The following is a 22,069-nucleotide window of genomic DNA, read 5'->3' on the forward strand; positions in this document are numbered from 1 at the left end:
CACATAGTGGTCAGGGTATAATAACTTTGATCTGCCAAAAGATGTGCCTACCAAAAATATTGATTTTAGACCGATCTAGCGCTTGGTGTCCGTCCGTCCATGAATTTGTTGTTCGCAGGATTCCGGTCGCAATTATTAGCCGATTTTGATGAAATTTGGTATATGGCGTTTTTCTGGACCAATGAAGCTATTGAATTTGAAAAAAAAAATCGGATCAAATTTAGATATAGCTCCCATATATATGTATCGGCCGATTTCGATAAATAGGGTCAGATTGCGTTCATTTACTAACCGATCGTTATCAAATTTGCCACAAAGTAATCCAATTGACCACAAACAAACATTTTTAGCTCATATTCGGTATATAACAGGTTGGCTGATAAGTCCCCGGTCTAACAAAGAAAAACACATTTTTTGCCAATATTCGTTTTTATACCCTCCATCATAGGATGGGGGTATATTAACTTTGTCATTCCGTTTGTAACACATCGAAATATTGCTCTAAGACCCCATAAAGTATATATATTCTGGGTCGTGGTGAAATTCTGAGTCGATCTAAGCATGTCCGTCCGTCCGTCCGTCCGTCCGTCTGTTGAAATCACGCTAACTTCCGAACGAAACAAGCTATCGACTTGAAACTTGGCACAAGTAGTTGTTATCGATGTAGGTCGGATGGTATTGAAAATGGGCCATATCGGTCCACTTTTACGTATAGCCCCCATATAAAGGGACCCTCAGATTTGGCTTGTGGAGCCTCTAACAGAAGCATATTTCATCCGATCCGGCTGAAATTAGGTACGTGGTGTTGGTATATGGTCTCTAACAATCATGCAAAAATTGGTCCACATCGGTCCATAATTATATATAGCCCCCATATAAACCGATCCCCAGATTTGGCTTGCGGAGCCTCAAAGAGAAGCAAATTTCATCCGATCCGGCTGAAATTTGGTACATGATGTTGGTATATGGTCTCTAACAACCATGCAATAATTGGTCCACATCGGTCCATAATTATATATAGCCCCCATATAAACCGATCCCCAGATTTGGCTTGTGGAGCCTCTAAGAGAAGCATATTTCATCAGATCCGGCTGAAATTTGCTACATGGTGTTGGTATATGGTCTCTAACAACCATGCAAAAATTGGTCCATATCGGTCCTTAATTATATATAGCCCCCATATAAACCGATCCCCAGATTTGGCTTGTGGAGCCTCTAAGAGAAGCATATGTCATCCGATCCGGCTGAAATTTGGTACATGGTGTTGGTATATGGTCTCTAACAATCATGCAAAAATTGGTCCACATCGGTCCATAATTATATATAGCCCCCATATAAACCGATCCCCAGATTTGGCTTGTGGAGCCTCTAAGAGAAGCATATGTCATCCGATCCGGCTGAAATTTGGTACATGGTGTTGGTATATGGTCTCTAACAATCATGCAAAAATTGGTCCACATCGGTCCATAATTATATATAGCGCACATATAAACCGATCCCCAGATTTGGGTTGCGGAGCCTCTAAGAGAAGCAAATTTCATCCGATCCGGCTGAAATTTGGTACATGGTATTGGTATATGGTCTCTAACAACCATGCAATAATTGGTCCACATCGGTCCATAATTATATATAGCCCCCATATAAACCGATCCCCAGATTTGGCTTGCGGAGCCTCAAAGAGAAGCAAATTTCATCCGATCCGGCTGAAATTTGGTACATGATGTTGGTATATGGTCTCTAACAACCATGCAATAATTGGTCCACATCGGTCCATAATTATATATAGCCCCCATATAAACCGATCCCCAGATTTGGCTTGTGGAGCCTCTAAGAGAAGCATATGTCATCCGATCCGGCTGAAATTTGGTACATGATGTTGGTATATGGTCTCTAACAACCATGCAAAAATTGGTCCATATCGGTCCTTAATTATATATAGCCCCCATATAAACCGATCCCCAGATTTGGCTTGTGGAGCCTCTAAGAGAAGCATATGTCATCCGATCCGGCTGAAATTTGGTACATGGTGTTGGTATATGGTCTCTAACAATCATGCAAAAATTGGTCCACATCGGTCCATAATTATATATAGCCCCCATATAAACCGATCCCCAGATTTGGCTTGTGGAGCCTCTAAGAGAAGCATATTTCATCCGATCCGGCTGAAATTTGGTACATGGTGTTGGTATACGGTCTCTAACAATCATGCAAAAAGTGGTCCACATCGGTCCATAATTATATATAGCCCCTATATAAACCGATCTCCACATTTGGCTTGCGAAGCCTCAAAGAGAAGCAAATTGCATCCTATCCGGCTGAAATTTGGTACATGGTATTGGTATATGGTCTCTAGCTACCGTGCAAAAATTGGTCCACATCGGTCCATAATTATATATAGCGCACATATAAACCGATCCCCAGATTTGGGTTGCGGAGCCTCTAAGAGAAGCAAATTTCATCCGATCCGGCTGAAATTTGGTACATGGTATTGGTATATGGTCTCTAGCAACCGTGCAAAAATTGGTCCATATCGGTCCATAATTATATATAGCCCCCATATAAAACGTTCTCCAGATTTGACCTCCGGAGCCTCTTGGAGGAGCACAATTCATCCGATCCGGTTAAAATTAGGAACGTGGTATTAGTATATGGTCGCTAACAAACATACCAAAATTGGTCCAATCACACAAAAATTGGTCCATATCGGTTCATAATCATGTTTGCCACTGAGCCAAAAATAATCTACCAAAATTTTATTTCTATAGAAAATTTTGTCAAAATTTTATTTCTAGAGAAAATTTTGTTAAAATTTTATTCGGTTCATAATAAAATTTTCATCATTGTCAAAATTTTATTTCTATAGAAAATTTTGTTCAAATTGTATTCGGTTCATAATTATGGTTGCCACTCGAGCCAAAAATAATCTACCAAGATTTTATTTTTATAGAAAAATTTGTCAAAAGTTTATTTCTATAGAAAATTTTGTTAAAATTTTATTTCTGTAGACATTTTTGTCAAAATTTTCTTTCTATAGAAAATTTTGTGAACATTTTTATTTCTATAGAAAATTTTGTGAAAATTTTATTTCTATAGAAAATTTTGTTAAAATTTTATTTCTGTAGAAAATTTTGTCAAAATTTTATGTCTACTTTGTCAAACTGAATTATATACGTATTGGATCGATCTTTTTTTTGATTTAATATATACCACGTATGGACTTACACAGTCTTACACAAGTTTACATACGGTTTAAGAAATTGTATTTTCTTTAATTAATAAAATATAATAAAATATGCATATATATGCTTAATATTTTGTAAATTAATTTGAAAAACAAAGTATCTGACAATTTTCAAGAAGATTTTTTTTGTCTGGATTATAAACAACAACAAGAAACATGTTTAGTTATAAGGTAAAAACCTCAAGGGTATGTAAACTTATGTGAGACTGTGTACATACAATTTAGAAGACGGTGTTAGGAGGTTTTAAGATACCTTGCCATCGGCAAGCGTTACCGCAACTCAAGTAATTCGATTGTGGATGGCAGTGTTTAGAAGAAGTCTCTACGCAATCCATGATGGAGGGTACATAAGCTTCGGCCTGGCCGAACTTACGGCCGTACATACTTGTTATTATTCAACATAGTTCCCTTCAAGAGCGATACAACGATTATAACGACCTTCCAATTTTTTGATACCATTTTGGTAGTACTCCTTCGGTTTTGCCTCAAAATAGGCCTCAGTTTCGGCGATCACCTCTTCATTGCAGCCAAAGTTTTTCCCTGCGAGCATCTTTTTGAGGTCTGAGAACAAGAAAACGTCGCTGGGGGCCAGATCTGGAGAATACGGTGGGTGGGGAAGCAATTCGAAGTCCAATTCATGAATTTTTGCCATCGTTCTCAATGACTTGTGGCACGGTGCGTTGTCTTGGTGGAACAACACTTTTTTCTTCTTCATATGGGGCCGTTTTGCCGCGATTTCGACCTTCAAACGCTCCAATAACACCATATAATAGTCACTGTTGATGGTTTTTCCCCTCTCAAGATAATCGATAAAAATTATTCCATGCGCATCCCAAAAAACAGAGGCCATTACTTTGGCAGCGGACTTTTGAGTCTTTCCACGCTTCGGAGACGGTTCACCGGTCGCTGTCCACTCAGCCGACTGTCGATTGGACTCATAAGTGTAGTGATGGAGCCATGTTTCATCCATTGTCATATATCGACGGAAAAACTCGGGTGTATTACGAGTTAACGCTTCGGAGACGGTTCACCGGTCGCTGTCCACTCAGCCGACTGTCGATTGGACTCAGGAGTGTAGTGATGGAGCCATGTTTCATCCATTGTCACATATCGACGGAAAAACTCGGGTGTATTACGAGTTAACAGCTGCAAACACCGCTCAGAATCATCAACACGTTGTTGTTTTTGGTCAAATGTGAGCTCGCGCGGCACCCATTGTGCACAGAGCTTCCGCATATCCAAATATTGATGAATGATATGACCAACACATTCCTTTGATATCTTTAAGGTCTCTGCTATCTCGATCAATTCCATTTTACGGTCATTCAAAATCATTTTGTGGATTTTTTTGATGTTTTCGTCGGTAACAACCTCTTTCGGCCGTCCACTACGTTCACCGTTCTCCGTGCTCATTTCACCACGCTTGAATTTTGCATACCAATCAATTATTGTTGATTTCCCTGGGGCAGAGTCCGGAAACTCATTATCAAGCCAAGTTTTTGCTTCCACCGTATTTTTTCCCTTCAGAAAACAGTATGTTATCAAAACACGAAATTCTTTTTTTTCCATGTTTTTCACAATAACAAAAGTTGCTTCACAAAAGACGCTCTATCTCACAAACTAATTGACTTACAGACGTCAAATTTTGACACGAATCATTTGAAGGTTGGTACTATATAAAAATAATATGCATTTAATACTAGCGACTCCATTAATGCGTCAGACCGGGGACTTATCAGCCAACCTGTTAACATTGCAATATTTTCCAAAAAAGGTAGACACATATTTCAGAAATGATCCTGGAAAAAAGTTTGACACTAATTTTGCTCCAATATTTGCCTAGTCTGAACATACTTACATTTAAAATAATTTAGAAGGCTTATTATTATTGCCAATTAGATATAAACAAATTGTTATTATTTAATATATTTAATTGTTCTGCAGAATATTGGCAAACGCATGATCGCTTAGACTTAAATGGCTTGGAATGTTTTGCTTTCCGTTATGAAGTCAAATGGCCAGTTTCGTTGGTGTTGAATCACATAGCCATTTCGAAATATCAAATGTTGTTCCGGCAATTGTTTTACTGTAAACATGTCGAGAGACAATTGTGCAAGTAAGGACATGTGCATCGCATAGTCTAAAACTGTTTCCCATTAGTATGATAATTTTCTCTTTAAATTTAGAATTTGGAAAGAAAACTCTATTGCCAAAAAGTTTTCACCACAGGCGGCTGAACTCTATCGATCGGCTTTTACTTTGCGACAACGGATGATGAATGCTGTACAAAATCTAGAATATTACATGATGATTGAAGTAATCGAACCGAACTGGCATATATTTATACAGAATATGAACAAGGTAAGTAGCTTCACTCAAAACAAGTGAACCCTCTATTTCACTAAAGCCAATTTAAGTTTATTTTAGTTGATGGATTGGAGAAAATTTCCTTCACTCTAATAATTGTTTGCGTACGCTAGTTAAATGAACTAAAAAACGGGGAAAAAATATTCACAAATGAAGATTTTTATTACAAATGCGGCATTTGTTTCTCACAAAATAGTTAATTATTTCTTTAAATTTATGAATTTTACTATAGATCGTGAACTTCGTGTGGCACTAAAGATATTCTTGCAATTTAAACTTCAATTGCATCCTTCAAACCCAATTTTTTTTAACAAGTGAAAAAAAATTAATAATGTCTAATAAAGTGTCTTGAATGAAAATGACTTTTTGTGATATTGTCGTGATGTCAGCGTTTGTAATACTGTTTAGTTAATATTTTCTAAAAATAATCTAAATTTACTAAAATTAACCAAAATTTTAAGTAAGTTTCGTTGGTTGAATAATAAATAATAAATATCAGTAACCTATACTTACAAATTCTATATTTGAATCGCGAAAAAAACTATACTTTTGACACCACTACACGCAGAGAAGAAACATGATTGTCACAATCATATTCGAAGAGCAAAATAATATGATGGGAGCTATTTTTGCGACGACCATGTACAATTTTCACCTGCAACCATGTTGGCTCAGTGAACATGGTTCTAAGAAAAATAAAATTGCCCTCATCTAAAATGTTATTATATTGATAAAAAGTATTTTGTTTCCGTTAAAAGACAATGGTCACGATCTAAAATGTTATGGTATTCGTCAAAATATGTTTCTTCCAGTTAAAAGAACATGGTCACAACCTAAAATGTTTTGATCTTTATGAAAAAAACTTTTCTCGTCGTCGAAAAAAGGAAGCCATTTGTTTTTATTTATTTATAAACTAATTCATTGTTTATTTGTATTTATAAAGTCGTGCAAGCAAACATCACATATTTTTACACACTATTTTTCAATCAATTTCAACAGTAAGTAATCATTCCATATTTACTTCGTGCCCATCAAATGTATCAACGCAGACATCATGTAACTGCAAATAAAATTAAATGTTTGTAAATATAATATGCTTGGATGCAAACATATATTAATTTAGAAATAGCCTATAAACATATATGTGTTTAGTAGCTTGGAGCGCTATTTAACAGGGAGCGATATTGAATTAAGTTGGTGGTTGTTGCTTGTTATTACAAAATTAACATTTTATTTTTCCTTGGGCAATTGATCAGCTACTTCTTTGATCCTTACAAACTGTGTGGTCCGCTGTTCGAATCCCCGTCCGGCAAAAGGTAAAATTAAAATAAAAAAATCATGCAATTGAATAATTTCTTCTACAATGTTTGTATTACAGAAAAAGGTGCTAAGAACTAAAAAATCTCGTGGAAGTGAGAAAGATGTGGGGGAATATACAATTGGGCAGAAACAAAATTTTGAGCATTCAGGTCGAAAACCTATGTTGTTAGCACCTATATTACCTGTTTATTTTCATAATTCATTATGATTGTAAATATATAAATAAATAAATAAAATTTTGAGCACAATATTGTTTGGGAGAATTTTTTTAAGCATATAATATTTTTGGGTGCAAAATGCTTCCAAACATATTATATGTTCACATAATAACATATTGTTTCTTGGAAGACAACATTATTGAATTTGGATGCAAAAATACAAAATGTTTGGAACTTAGACTACCCAAACATATATTGTTTAGACCAATATGCTTTCAAACATATTATATATTGGAAGAGATCAAACATATAAATGTTTGGGCAATACCCAAAAATATATATGCTTGAAGCAAAATATGTTTGGGAGTATATGTTACAGAAGCGATTTTTTGTGAGCGTGCAGGTACATTTTTTTCAATTACACTTTCCTTTTTTGTGTTCACATAAAACCACGTGCCACTTCTGAATAAATAAATTAACACAAAACACAGCAATTCTGTATACTCCGTCCATTCCAAAATGAAAATCGTGTGTATCTGCTCAATGTTTTTATAAAATTCTTTTCGCTGCAAAAAATTAAATGGTCACGAAAACAATGTAAATGGCCATTATGGCCATGTAATAGTTCTAGACATGTCTATACACACAAAAAAAAAATTTTTGATTTCAATCACGAAAATCGCGGATTCAATCATTTTTTTAATTGAAATGTCTTCAATCACGAAAATGATAGTATCAATCACCCATTATGATTGAAAACCAACACGATTTTCAATTAAAAATTTAATTGACTTTTGTCACGGAATCAATTAATTGTGTGATTGAATCAATTAAAAACGTGATTGATTTTTAACATAAAATTCAATCACAGTTGTAATTGAATCAATTAAAATTTTAATTAATTTCGCGACAAAAATCAATCAACTATTTGATTCATTCAATTAAATAATTAATTGAAATTGGCTATAAATTTCTATTAAAAAATTTATATATTGCGACCCCAAAATCGTATTTAGTTTTTTTTCTTTTGAAATAAAAGAAAATATGTGTTTCTTATAAAACATATTTAATATTTTATTATTTTTTGAATTATGCAATAGACAAATAAATTTGGTTCTTGTCATTTGTGTTTTGTTCTAACATAACTTACAAATACAACTACTATCAATAACAACTATAGGGTGAAAAAATAAATTATATAAATCATTATCTTCCTTATAATAATAACCATGTTAGTATGTTGCTTCTAATATGTAGATGCGCCTAGATTTCCAATAAATCAGCAGCCTGTAAACTAAATTAGTTTTTCTGAAAGTAAACAGAATAATTCGAATTTAATTTTGTTCAATTAAAAGTTAATTTTGTTAAACATTACCTGCATAGAATATCAAGTTCAATTCTTAGTTCCAGATTTATGATCTTCTTTTGCAGTTGTAGTCTTTTAGCATAAAAAGGTGTATTAAGGAGCTCGGTAATTTATTTTTAGTAACAATTCCTTTCCAAAATTTCCCCATATTGAAATCGTCTAATAAGATTTGAACCAATCAAATACAAAAATAATGGGAAAGCAATGTAAATGTAATATAGATGATACTTTGCAAATTCTGGAAATAGAAAAAAATATAAATGAAAAATACCTATTTTTATTATTTTCGGATATTTTTCATATTTGTAAATCGAAAAGAAAGAACTTTTTTACCATTACATAATTCAGCTCATTAGTTTATATACCAGATATACTGCTCTCTACTTGGGTTCAAACTGAAAAAGGCAGGTAAAACAAAAATGCAATTTAATGCCTACGCTACTTCGCAACTTCAAGGTGAATCTTCCAACAAACCCATACCGCTCTTGGTTTTAAGAAAACTAGGAGTGAAAAAAATTTATAATTTTAAAAGATCAATACGGTACCCACTTTTTTATTGCAAACATATTATTATATATTTGATAAAATGATGGCGTTGATGGGATTGATTGGTCAATTTCACGAAATAAAATTGGTCACTAAAAGAAATGAATAAAATATATATTATTTTAGTCCGTTTAAGGTAAACAGGCTTCAATGGAAAACGCTATTCACATTTCACAATTTCTTACCTTCAATAAACGTAGATTGTTTTCCATTTTTACAATACCACAAAACACAGGTAATTTCAAATGCGTTCTGTCATATATTTTTTTCAAACCTTTACCACGTGGCCGTTTGTTGTTGCACACTTTATTTATTTCAACCCTTTGCTATGATTTGTTGTTGCGTTCAAAATATTTATGCACACATTTTGAATGCAGCAGACAGAATGTCGCCAATCATGTTTTTCAATTTACGCGAAAAACAAAAACCCAACCGTTCGTTACGAGTTACTTCCACAGACTGATCTCTCCATCATACATTGTTGAATAAATACCCATTCTCTTGTTCTCTTTTCGCTCTTTCCATTGCTCAAAATTATTCAGTTTCAATCACAAAGGTGATTGAATCAATCACATGTGTAATTGGAAACGGAAAAAATTTCAATCACGTTTGTAATTGAAAATTATTTCCGAATTGATTAACAAATTGATTGAATCAATTAATATTTTAATTGGAAACGTAACAAATATCAATCATTTTTTTGATTGGTTTTTATTCGGATTTGATTAAATAATTAATTGAATCAATTAACATAATAATTGAATCCGTTTCCAAATTCAATTAAGTGTTTAATTGAAAAAATGTTGGTGATAATTTTTTGTGTGTACGTAAAAATACGTTTTTCTCTGCAAAAAAGTAAAAAAATTGAATGGTCAGGAACATGATTTTGCCGACCATGTAATGGCCTCAAATTCTATCATTTAAATAACAGAACATGTTTACGGCATTTGAGAACCATTTAAATGCTTATTGCCAACATATATTTTTCTACGCTCGAAAGTTATTTTTACAAAGACAAAATACATGGTTTTCGCGACAATTACCCACTCTAGATAAGCATTAAATGGATGCGACAACCAAACATGTTTTTCTGTGTGTGTACGGTTTGAATTAAGAAATCATTTCGAAATTCATAGTTGCGTTACGATTCATCATCTTGAAAGAAGTACGGTCCAATGATGTCACTAAACTGTGACTTTTTCTGCATGCATTGGTAGCTTTTGATCTTCACTTCTCGCTGATCTTCACTCCAAAATCGACAATTCTGCTTATTTAAGTGTCCATTGAGCTAAAACTGAGCTTTGTCGCTGAACTTAAATTCAAGCGCGCGATGAACTTTCTTAACAAAGCACTCATTTTGACAATAATTTGCAAAGGTTGTTGGTTTGTAAGCCGATGTTTGATAGTAAAATAAAATACGAAATGTTGGTCAGTTTTTTTAAACCAGAGTTACCAAAAAGATAATCACCCATATTCTTGAAGTCGCCGTCGCTTTTCGTCTGTCGCCACTAATTGGTATTCCGTTCGTCGATATATTCCGCTATCGACGAAAATCGGTATTCCTGGTGTCGCTTTTTGTCACCGATAAATATACCATCGACGAGTAGTGATTAATTTATGAAGAAGTTTTTTAGACTTTATTCATCGAACAATTGAAAAATAGATTTAAAAAATGGAAATTGGTAAGAGGTAAAGTGACTAATCTTCAGCAATTACAAAAAAATGGAAAAAAAGGAACTAGAGATCAGCCTTTAGATGAGTTAGACTGACTCCAACGATTTAAAACCGGTTGGAACAAATGGTTTGTACTTCAATGCCTTTGGACTTTAGAGACAAATTGTAACAAATGGTAGAAAAGCTGTAACTATTATTATTATCTATATTGTTCAAGTATTTATTCCAGCTTCCACTCTTTGCGGAACTCATGTTCTATATCAAGGAGTCCTGAGCTGACCAAATCTAGGATCTGTATACATAGTAGGATCTATATACATACATCAAAGATCTGTATACATAGTAGTTATGGTCATCACATTCACATCATAGAAAAGAAAACTGCACAATTAAAGTAAACGTGTTGATTTTCAATTTCATTTATTTTTAATAGAAACCCTCCAATGTATTTCATTTAGCACCAAACTTAGATAATCTAAGTCATTTCCCGGGTCAATCTTATTTTGATTTTCCAAGTCAAAATTGGATTACCAACAAACAGCATTTTAAACGCAAATACTTAAAATTCAGTTTTGCACATCAGCTGATTGTTTTCTTTCACGACGATCCTTGTGCCATTGATCTCAGCGTCGTCGCCATTTTTATAGTTTTGGAAGCTTTTACTGTACTTGAATATATATATATATATCCACATTATTTCCCACGTCAAAAGAACAGCCTGTTTCTGTATGTCGAACGAGCTCTATCGATCGACCGAAATGCATAAAAACAGCTGATTTTTGTCGATCGTTAGAGCTTGATCGACATACAAAAACAGGCTATAAATATTTTTTCTTGCTTTACCAATTTAGAATTGCGTCAGAAATAAAAATATTTTAAACCGAAAAAATTAAAATTGGTACAAAAAGTAATCGTCGCCGTCGCTTCTCCACAGGAATACCAAATTAGTGGCGAGACGACGAAAAAGCCACAGACGTTAATAAGCGAGGGCGAAAGCGAAGGCGACAATAGGAATAAGGGTGAATAGGAAAATATATGTATCTTCTGTATCACCTGTATAATAATACCGATACTAATATCGGCCCCAACAGTAAATACATTATAATTTTATTTATTGTTTTTATTATTATATTCTTTTTCTTTTCACAAATAGGTGGAAAATGTTGACGAGGTTTTATCTTTTCACCAAGATTTCCTGGATTCCTGTTTGAAAAACTGCATGCTAACAGATGCCACTTCATTAAATCGCTCCATTTTCAAAATGTGCAATATTTGCCTGAAATTCTGTGAATTCATTCAGGTAAGTTCGTATAATGCAGATATATGATATATAAAATTTCCTTAAAATGTATTGTTTTTTTTTTTTGTGAAATCTGTTATTGTGCACATTTTACTTGTTATTTAAGATCCACAAAATAGAAATACTGAGATACACAAATTTTATGCGTACATTTCCTTTTAACATTTATTAATTAATCGATTGAATAAACTTTTTTGTTATTAAACTTTACCAACCCCTTGATTGACCTTGAAAGAAATCTCAACGTTTCTTTCTTGATGCCGAGCTTACATCGATGATGTGTGATAGCAACGACGAGGATAACTCCGATTCAGATTATGAATTTTCTAGTCAAAAGCAGGTACTTGTTATGTAATTCTCCGTACTGTGGTTGTCTTTTTTTAAAGAACATTTTCTTTTGATTTATACATACATGCGTATTTCTTTTTAGTTTTCCCACTAAAAGCACAGTACTTTTTTTTGTTTTTCCAAATTTATTTTGTTTACACAACTTACACGTATCTAATGTTATTAATCAATCAATGCATGCGTTTATTAATAATATTCATTGTCGTATTTAACACAAAATAATGCATTTCACACAATCTATCTTTATATCTGAGCAGATATAATTAGATAGATTAGTAGATACGATTAGATCTTTCAATGTGTATAGGGTTATTGAAACGATACCAGATAACAATCTAGCTGTACATGTTTCATAGCTGGCCAAAGCGAATTTCCACAGCCATCAGCATTAGCGTAGCCAGACAATTTTCCTACGGGAGGAGGGGGGCTATAGCCCCTAGCTAAAAGTTAATAGATTGAAGTTATAGGTTCAATTAATGATTTATACACTCAAAAAAAGTGAACCCTCTATTTCACTAAAGCCAATTTAACTTTATTTTAGTTCATGCAACTATTATGTAATAGGTTGGCTGATAAGTCCCCGGTCTAACAAAGAAGGACACATTTTTTTGTCATAATTCGTTTTTATTATTCAACATAGTTCCCTTCAAGAGCGATACAACGATTATAACGACCTTCCAATTTTTTGATACCATTTTCACGCAAAGAAAAAAAAAAACGTTTGGAAAACGTGTACCGAAAACGTTTTTCTTTTGTTAGAGTTTTTTGAATTGCTTCGAAAAGTTTAAACTTTTATCACCAAAAAAATTCGTTTGTTACAAAATTTTTATTTTTTCAATAAAAAAAGTTATTTTTGAAACAACAACACAGTCCATTTCGTTTATATCAAACACTTCTTTTCTGACTTTAGGTCTTTAATATGACACTTTTACAGTTCAAAATTTAATATACTACAATGTAATGTTGAACATTTTTTCGGAATATTTCGAGCATATCTGGAATATATGTAAAAAAAAAGAAAAAACAAAAAAAAACTTTGGGCGAAGCAGGGACGAACCCACGAACCTTGGCATGCAAGTCGGACGTAGCAACCACTGCTCCACGGTGCCAAACTAAATGTTCGTTTCTGTTAAATAAACTTCGTTTATTCGGTTCGTGGGCGCCGCAAGCTATGCTATGTAAATATAACTTATATGGATATTTATCTATTGATGACCATAACAGGTACATAGCTCAGTGGTTAGCGTGTTGGCTTACAAAGTGCATGGTCCGCGGTTCGATTCTCCGTCCAGGCGAAAGGTAAAAAATTTTAAAAATTTATAAAATCGTATAATTTCTTCTACATTGTTGGTATTACAGGAAAAGGTGTTAAGAACTAAAAAACCTCGTGGATGTGAGAAAGATGTGAGGGAAAATGTAATTAGCAAGAAAACAATGTTTTTTTTTGAGTTTGCCTTTATGAAATTGTTTTTACATCCTGGAAAAGAATAAACGTTTATCACAAAAGGGAGCCACCGTGGTGCAATGGTTAGCATGCCCGCCTTGCATACACAAGGTCGTGGGTTCGAATCCTGCTTCGACCGAACACCAAAAAGTTTTTCAGCGGTGGATTATCCCACCTCAGTAATGCTGGTGACATTTCTGAGGGTTTCAAAGCTTCTCTAAGTGGTTTCACAGCAATGTGGAACGCCGTTCGGACTCGGCTATAAAAAGGAGGTCCCTTGTCATTCAGCTTAACATGGAATCGGGCAGCACTCAGTGACAAGAGAGAAGTGAGCCTGATACATCGGGCTGCCACCTAACCTAACCTAACCTTTATCACAAAAAGTGTATACTTTTCTTCCAAATACACTTCCTTACAGCGAAAAGCAAATGAGAAACGAGCTTTGTCTAAAATTTCGTTTGGGAGGAAAGAATTATTTTTTTGCGTGTTGGTAGTACTCCTTTGGTTTTGTCTCAAAATAGGCCTCAGTTTCGGCGATCACCTCTTCATTGCAGTCAATTTGCGAGCATCCTTTTGAGGTCTGAGAACAAGAAAAAGTCGCTGGGGCCAGATCTGGAGAATACGGTGGGTGGGGAAGCAATTCGAAGCCCAATTCATGAATTTTTGCCATCGTTCTCAATGATTTGTGGCACGTTGCGTTGTCTTGGTGGAACAACACTTTTTATTCTTCATATGGGGCCGTTTTGCCGCGATTTCGACCTTCAAACGCTCCAATAACACCATATAATAGTCCTGTTCATGGTTTTTCCCTTCTCAAGATAATCGATAAAAAATATTCCATGCGCATCCCAAAAACAGAGGCCATTACTTTGCCAGCGGACTTTTGAGTCTTTTCACGCTTCGGAGACGGTTCACCGGTCGCTATCCACTCAGCCGACTGTCGATTGGACTCAGGAGTGTAGCGATGGAGCCATGTTTCATCCATTGTCACATATCGACGGAAAAACTCTGGTGTATTACGAGTTAACAGCTGCAAACACCGCTCAGAATCATCAACACGTTGTTGTTTTTGGTCAAATGTGAGCTCGCGCGGCACCCATTTTGCACAGAGCTTCCTCATATCCAAATATTGATGAATGATATGACCAACACGTTACTTTGATATCTTTAAGGCCTCTGCTATCTCGATCAACTTCATTTTACGGTCATTCAAAATCATTTTGTGGATTTTTTTGATGTTTTCGTCGGCAACCACCTCTTTCGGGCGTCCACTGCGTTCACCGTCCTCCGTGCTCATTTCACCACGCTTGAATTTTCAATACCAATTAACTATTGTTGATTTCCATGGGGCATAGTCCGGAAACTCATTATCAAGCCAAGTTTTTGCTTCCACCGTATTTTTCCCCTTCAGAAAACAGTATTTTTATCAAAACACGAAATTCCTTTTTTCACAATAACAAAAGTTGCTTCACAAAAGACGCTCTATCTCACAAACTAATTGACTTACAGACGTCAAATTTTGACACGAATCATTTGAAGGTTGGTACTATATAAAAATAATATGCATTTAATACTAGCGACGCCATCTATGTGTCAGGCCGGGGAATTATCAGCCAACTTGTTATGGAGAAAATTTCCTTTACTCTAATAATTTTTTGCGTACGTTAGTTAAATGAACTAACAAACGGGAAAAAATTATACACAAATGAAGCAAAAAGATTTGCTAAATTCGTACTTCTCACAAAATAGTTCATTGTTTCTTTAAATTTGTAAATTTTACTACCAATGCGCCCATCTTGAACTTCGTATGCCACTAAACATTCTTGTAATTTTGAACTCCAATTTTTTCCTTCAAACTACAAAATATTCTTTAAAAAGTGAAAAAAAAATTAATTACACCAAGACCTCGCTTTGCGTCGTTTCGTTTTGCGTTGTTTCGGAGTTGCGTCGCTGTAGAATTAGTACTAGTTTTCACTTTGCGAAGTTGCGTTGTTATCTATCTCCAATCTTTGCATGGTTTGCCATAGGAACTCATAATTCATTTTGCGTCGTGTTTTTTCTGTTTAGTTAAATTTTTCTAAAACTAATCTACGATTTCTAAAATTAACCAAAATTTTTCTTCCTGGTGGGTTCACTGTTTTTTAAGTATAGAAATAAACAAAAAGTCAGACTTCAACATAACTAGACAATTAATTTATAAGAAAACAACTAAAAGTAGTTCCACACTTTTTCCAGGAATATATGAAAGAAAAATTTTTAAGTTGTTCTAAAGCCCAACTTTAAAAGCACATCCAAAATTGTCCTCACAAAGAAGTTTATTATTTTAACTACATAGGAAGTTCTTTTAATTCAATTTTTTCATAACTCGCTTTTTTCACATTTTAAAAGAATGCATTAAAAATCTTAAAAAATAAAATTATAAAAATTATTTATTTTGAAAAATATCACAAATTTTTTAATTCACATCCAAAACACTGATCCGAAACACCTTAAAAAGTTATTCAAATTCAGTGCAAAGGCTGTTGAAATGGTGGATATCCGTCCGATGACACATGTCCATGTTAAATTCATCGCTTCTGCGCCAGGTTTGCACCATTTCCGCATCTAAAAAGAGCATTTTCATTACTTTTTTTGGCGATGCTTTTTGTGCAAGGTTATAAAGACACTCATTTATGATTTTTACATTTTTATTTAAATCAACGAAAAATTCGGACTCAACAAAATAGTAAAGGAGCTTTAGTTATTAAACTAAACATACATTTAGGAACTTGAAACATAAGTTCAATCAAAGTTTTTTCTTATATAAAATCTGACTTAAAAACTCTTTTTCACTCTTTTTCAAACCATTTTTTTAAGTTAACAGATGCACGTAACGCTTATTGATTATATTGAAAAGTTAAACTTGTAAAACTGCAATGTATTGAACATAAATTAGTAATTGGTCCGGCTGACCGTCCGTGTTTGAAATCACGTCAAGAACAGAAACAATACATCGACTTGAAATTGTGTACACGTACTTGTTATTAATGTATACTTGCGGATGTAAATATATGCTCCGTAATAACCATATTCCAAATTGGTCCATTTTGGTTCATAATTCTATATAGTCCTTGACCCCAAAGATTTTCTTCTACTGGAGCCTCATGGAGGAACAAATTTCATCCAGTCGCGTTGAATTTGGTCTTCTAATTACCATGCATGAATTGGTTGATATCGGTTCATGATTATGATTATAGGCTCCTGTATATAAACCGAATTAAAGTGGCCTTTTTAACATAAAATCCATATGGAATAAAACTATATATTGCCATCGGCAACTGCTACCACAACGCAGGTAATTCGATTGTGCATGAAAGTATTTAGTGGAACTTTTAATAATATTAACTTAATTTATATTAAAACCAACGGAAAATCGTATATAGGTTTTCAAATTCTGGGGAGCTAAGCCCCCTCCCTAGAGGCCTTCTTACGCCTATGGCCATCAGTATAGGTGGAAATAACATTCGAAAATTAATCTTCCCTAATTGAATCATTTTCACCACTTCCACTTGGTCACTTATTCCAGTCGAAAGTACTCCATGAGACGAGTTCGTTTTTATGAGTATAGTCTATATAGGTCTTGAACTATTCAAAATTTTACCAAACAATAAAGGGAAGAAATGTAGTCTATAAAATTAGGAACAACTTTCTAGTACATACCAACTTTATTTGACCATTCCTTGACAAACACTTTGCTGAAGAGTGCAAAAAAAATCACAGCATTTTTTCAGTATTTTCGGGTGGGATAACTGATTTTTTGTTTGGAATTTTTGTGATTCATTGTGTTATTAATAGGCAATTGATAAATTTATGGTGGTCCGTATAGTTCCCCCTTTTTGTTTACGTCAATAATCTGAATAATGTCGTTAATATACTGTATACACATAGTTGTCCTATAAGCCTATAAGCGTGATGGCAATATCTAGTTGTTGTAGTCATTTTGGTGGAATTTATTCAAAAGATTAAGCAGTTTAAACAAGACCGATATAAGGGCAATAGACCTAAAGTTTATGTAATAATCTTTCGCCACTCATCATTCAATATGCAACTTATCCATTTTTTATTTAAAGCAAGTAATCATTTTTCTTTAGCCAATAGATTGAGACTGATAGTCATTTCATATCTAATTCCATCAATACTAGCTGTTGATTTACTTTTTCGTCATTAAGACGGTATCAAATTCTTCCACGAAGAAATCAATTAGATTATCGGTAATGCGTGTTGGCATTTGTGATAATTAATTTATTGTAAGTTATTTGATTTTGGCGATGATTTAAATGTACATACTGGGAGCGCAAATTAAAAATACCGGATTTTTTCAAATGTTTTAGAATTTATTCCGAAAAAATGTAAAAGAGTAATTAATTGAATTATTGTCCATCGCTAGCCACAACTTTACGAAAAAACGACAATGTTTGGCTTCTCTTGCTTCATCGGTCGGAACAAGTATTCATCAGAAGAAGGAAGAATTTTTCATATTTGTCGTATTATCGTGGTTTTCCAAATATTGTGTCCGTTTATCACGCAAATGTACGGTTCTATTGAGAGCGATACAAAACTCGGTTTTATCAGCTCATAGTACACCACACCTAGCTTGTTCCAATAAATACACAGCATGCTTTGCCGCCGATGTTGAGGCATAACCGGGGGTACTATTTTTTTCGCTTGGGATTGTCGTAATGGAAAATCAAATATTAATCATCGAAAATCGCTTTATTGTCTTTCAAAATGTTCCCCTTTAAGATCTATACTTTTTTGCATGTGTTTGAACCAATTGTCGAAACAATTTTGCCACTCTATTTTTGCCACATGCTTCAACCGCTTCTTCAGGTATTGAAAAATGTTGACTGTCAAATCGATGTTTTTAGTGCTCAAAAATGCATTTGTTTTAGCTGATGTGTGAGAGCTGGCATTGTCGTGGTGAAGAGTGATCCGTCTTCGACGATTTGTTTTCTTGATTTTTTTTTTGAAGAAGACTGGCAAACAAATTGTTGTGTACTACTTAGAATTGACTGTTCAATGTTATTCTAGTGGTACGATTGCGACATGTTCAGTTTTTCCAAGAAACCAGGTGATCATTTTCTTGGAAGCAATTCGTGCATGAGCACTTTTTTGGATTTGGCTCCTCTTGAAACACCCATACAGTCGACTGACGTAGGCGAAGTACCGCGATCGTATATTTGGAGCATTTCTTTCGATTAATCGACACGAGCTTTGTTTGAGCGATTGACAAATGGTGTGGGATCCAAAACGAACACATTTTTTGACGGTCTAATGTTCATACAATGGTAAATGAATGCCTAAGGTTGTCTCAATATCAGGATAGGTCACATGACGATAGTTTCCGGAACAAGTGATTTTGGAGAATTTCGACGAAATACCATCTATAAACACTGACGGAGTTTCATCGTCAAAAAGTGAATTAAATTCATCACTATTTGGCGATGAAACTGAATTAAATTCATCTTGTTAAAATTTTTGGACGAATCTGGCTGTAAACCACACACAGCGTTGTCAAAACGGTGTGTGTATGTACACTGAAAAAAGCATGCACGGTTCCAAATAATTTGTCTTTACACTAATGATTTTGGTATTGATTCCGAGTTAAAGAAGCGGAGAATTCATACCATCGAACTGATAATTTATATTTGACAACAGTAAAATGAAAAGTAATTAAATAATTCATCATATATAAATAGCTAATATATACATATAGTTTGTTTTATTAAAATTTATATATAGTGGACTGCATTATGCGGTTTAAATTAAAAAATGTGTTATGTTTTTTTTTATATTCTAATGTATACATTCTTGTTTCTTACCATTCACAGTCCGAATCTTCAATGGCTCCGACGGATACATTCTCCGAACGTGTTAAACGTTTTGATTTGGAGTTTACCGGTCTTCTTATAGGCCTGCTGAAGCAAATTAACGACGTAGCATCAGACAATCCATCGGATCGCTTCATCAATTTGGTACATCGTATTAATTTCAATTCCTTCTATAACGAACAAATGGATAAATTGTGTGCCAAGGATTCGATGCTGGCACACCATCCATAAAGTAATCAATAAATAAATTACTTTATAATGCACAAAAGCAACAACAATAACACATACAGATAATAATGATGAATTGTCATTAATAATATCTAATACAAATGATAATGTTATACTCAATACTTGCCTTGTCTCCTTCCTCCTCGGGTATTTATTCTTTGATTGTGTGAAAATACCTTTTAACAAAAACATAAGGATATCTTAATATGCTCATATATAAAGTCACTTGTATCTGTTTGCAATCTATGTGTAGCCATGTACTATTTATATGTTTTTTTTCGCGCAAAAATTAAATAAAAATTTGTTAACACTCAAAGGAATGTATAATGAATAGTACATTGCTAAATATTTCATTAGAGAACACAAGCCGCACTAAACTCTGTTAGTTAGGTCAGGCCTATGGCTCTGTGGAATCAAATATTAAAAATCACCGGCTTGGCGAAAAAAACCGAAGCTGCACACAAAAAAAATTTTTTTGATTTCAATCACGAAAATCGCGGATTCAATCATTTTTTTAATTGAAATGTCTTCAATCACGAAAATGATAGTATCAATCACCCATTTTGATTGAATACCAACACGATTTTCAATTAAAAATTTAATTGACTTTTGTAACGGATTCAATTAATTATGTGATTGAATCAAATAAAAACGTGATTGATTTTTAACATAAAATTCAATCACAGTTTTAATTGAATCAATTAAAATTTTTATTAATTTCGCGACAAAAATCAATCAACTATTTGATTCATTCAATTAAATAATTAATTGAAATTGGCTATAAATTTCAATCAAAAAATTTATATATTGCTCCCCCAAAATCGTATTTAGTTTTATTTGAAATAAAAGAAAATATGTGTTTCTTATAAAACATATTTAATATTTTATTATTTTTTGAATTATGCAATAGACAAATAAATTTGGTTTTTGTAATTTGTGTTTTGTTCTAACATAACTTACACATAAAGGGTGATTTGTTAAGAGCTTGATAACTTTTTAAAAAAAAAAAAACGCATAAAATTTGCAAAATCTCATCGGTTCTTTATTTGAAACGTTAGATTGGTCCATGACATTTACTTTTTGAAGATAATTTCATTTAAATGTTGACCGCGGCTGCGTCTTAGGTGGTCCATTCGGAAAGTCCAATTTTGGGCAACTTTTTCGAGCATTTCGGCCGGAATAGCCCGAATTTCTTCGGAAATGTTGTCTTCCAAAGCTGGAATAGTTGCTGGCTTATTTCTGTAGACTTTAGACTTGACGTAGCCCCACAAAAAATAGTCTAAAGGCGTCAAATCGCATGATCTTGGTGGCCAACTTACCGGTCCATTTCTTGAGATGAATTGTTCTCCGAAGTTTTCCCTCAAAATGGCCATAGAATCGCGAGCTGTGTGGCATGTAGCGCCATCTTGTTGAAACCACATGTCAACCAAGTTCAGTTCTTCCATTTTTGGCAACAAAAAGTTTGTTAGCATCGAACGATAGCGATCGCCATTCACCGTAACGTTGCGTCCAACAGCATCTTTGAAAAAATACGGTCCAATGATTCCACCAGCGTACAAACCACACCAAACAGTGCATTTTTCGGGATGCATGGGCAGTTCTTGAACGGCTTCTGGTTGCTCTTCACTCCAAATGCGGCAATTTTGCTTATTTACGTAGCCATTCAACCAGAAATGAGCCTCATTGCTGAACAAAATTTGTCGATAAAAAAGCGGATTTTCTGCCAACTTTTCTAGGGCCCATTCACTGAAAATTCGACGTTGTGGCAGATCGTTCGGCTTCAGTTCTTGCACGAGCTGTATTTTATACGGTTTTACACCAAGATCTTTGCGTAAAATCTTCCATGTGGTCGAATAACACAAACCCAATCAGCAACACTCTCAGAAACAGACGCAATATTCTCTTCTGTACGAACTGTACGCATTCGTGTGGTTGGTTTAATGTCCAATAAAGTAAACTGAGTGCGAAACTTGGTCACAATCGCATTAATTGTTTGCTCACTTGGTCGATTATGTAGACCATAAATCGGACGTAAAGCGCGAAACACATTTCGAACCGAACACTGATTTTGGTAATAAAATTCAATGATTTGCAAGCGTTGCTCGTTAGTAAGTCTATTCATGATGAAATGTCAAAGCATACTGAGCATCTTTCTCTTTGACACCATGTCTGAAATCCCACGTGATCTGTCAAATACTAATGCATGA

The 22,069-nt window shown here is 34.1% G+C and overlaps 1 protein-coding gene across 3 annotated transcripts in view; it reads left to right on the forward strand.

Moving 5' to 3' along the window:
* Grip84 (Gamma-tubulin ring protein 84) overlaps positions 1-19,984 on the forward strand; it is a 47,063-nt gene extending 27,079 nt beyond the window's left edge. For 2 of the 3 annotated variants that reach the window (XM_075299435.1, XM_075299437.1), the window contains exons 8-12: positions 5,186-5,357; positions 5,428-5,602; positions 11,826-11,972; positions 12,208-12,312; positions 19,635-19,984. In XM_075299435.1, the coding sequence (XP_075155550.1) occupies positions 5,186-5,357; positions 5,428-5,602; positions 11,826-11,972; positions 12,208-12,312; positions 19,635-19,865 (830 nt within the window). In that variant the 3' untranslated portion in view covers positions 19,866-19,984. The remainder of the gene's footprint in view (positions 1-5,185; positions 5,358-5,427; positions 5,603-11,825; positions 11,973-12,207; positions 12,313-19,634) is intronic. The other variant, XM_075299436.1, reaches the window with a different exon arrangement.
* Positions 19,985-22,069: the final 2,085 nt, after the last annotated feature.

Source organism: Haematobia irritans, chromosome 3 (genome assembly GCF_050003625.1).
Source record: "Haematobia irritans isolate KBUSLIRL chromosome 3, ASM5000362v1, whole genome shotgun sequence".
Lineage (NCBI taxonomy): Eukaryota > Metazoa > Arthropoda > Insecta > Diptera > Muscidae > Haematobia > Haematobia irritans.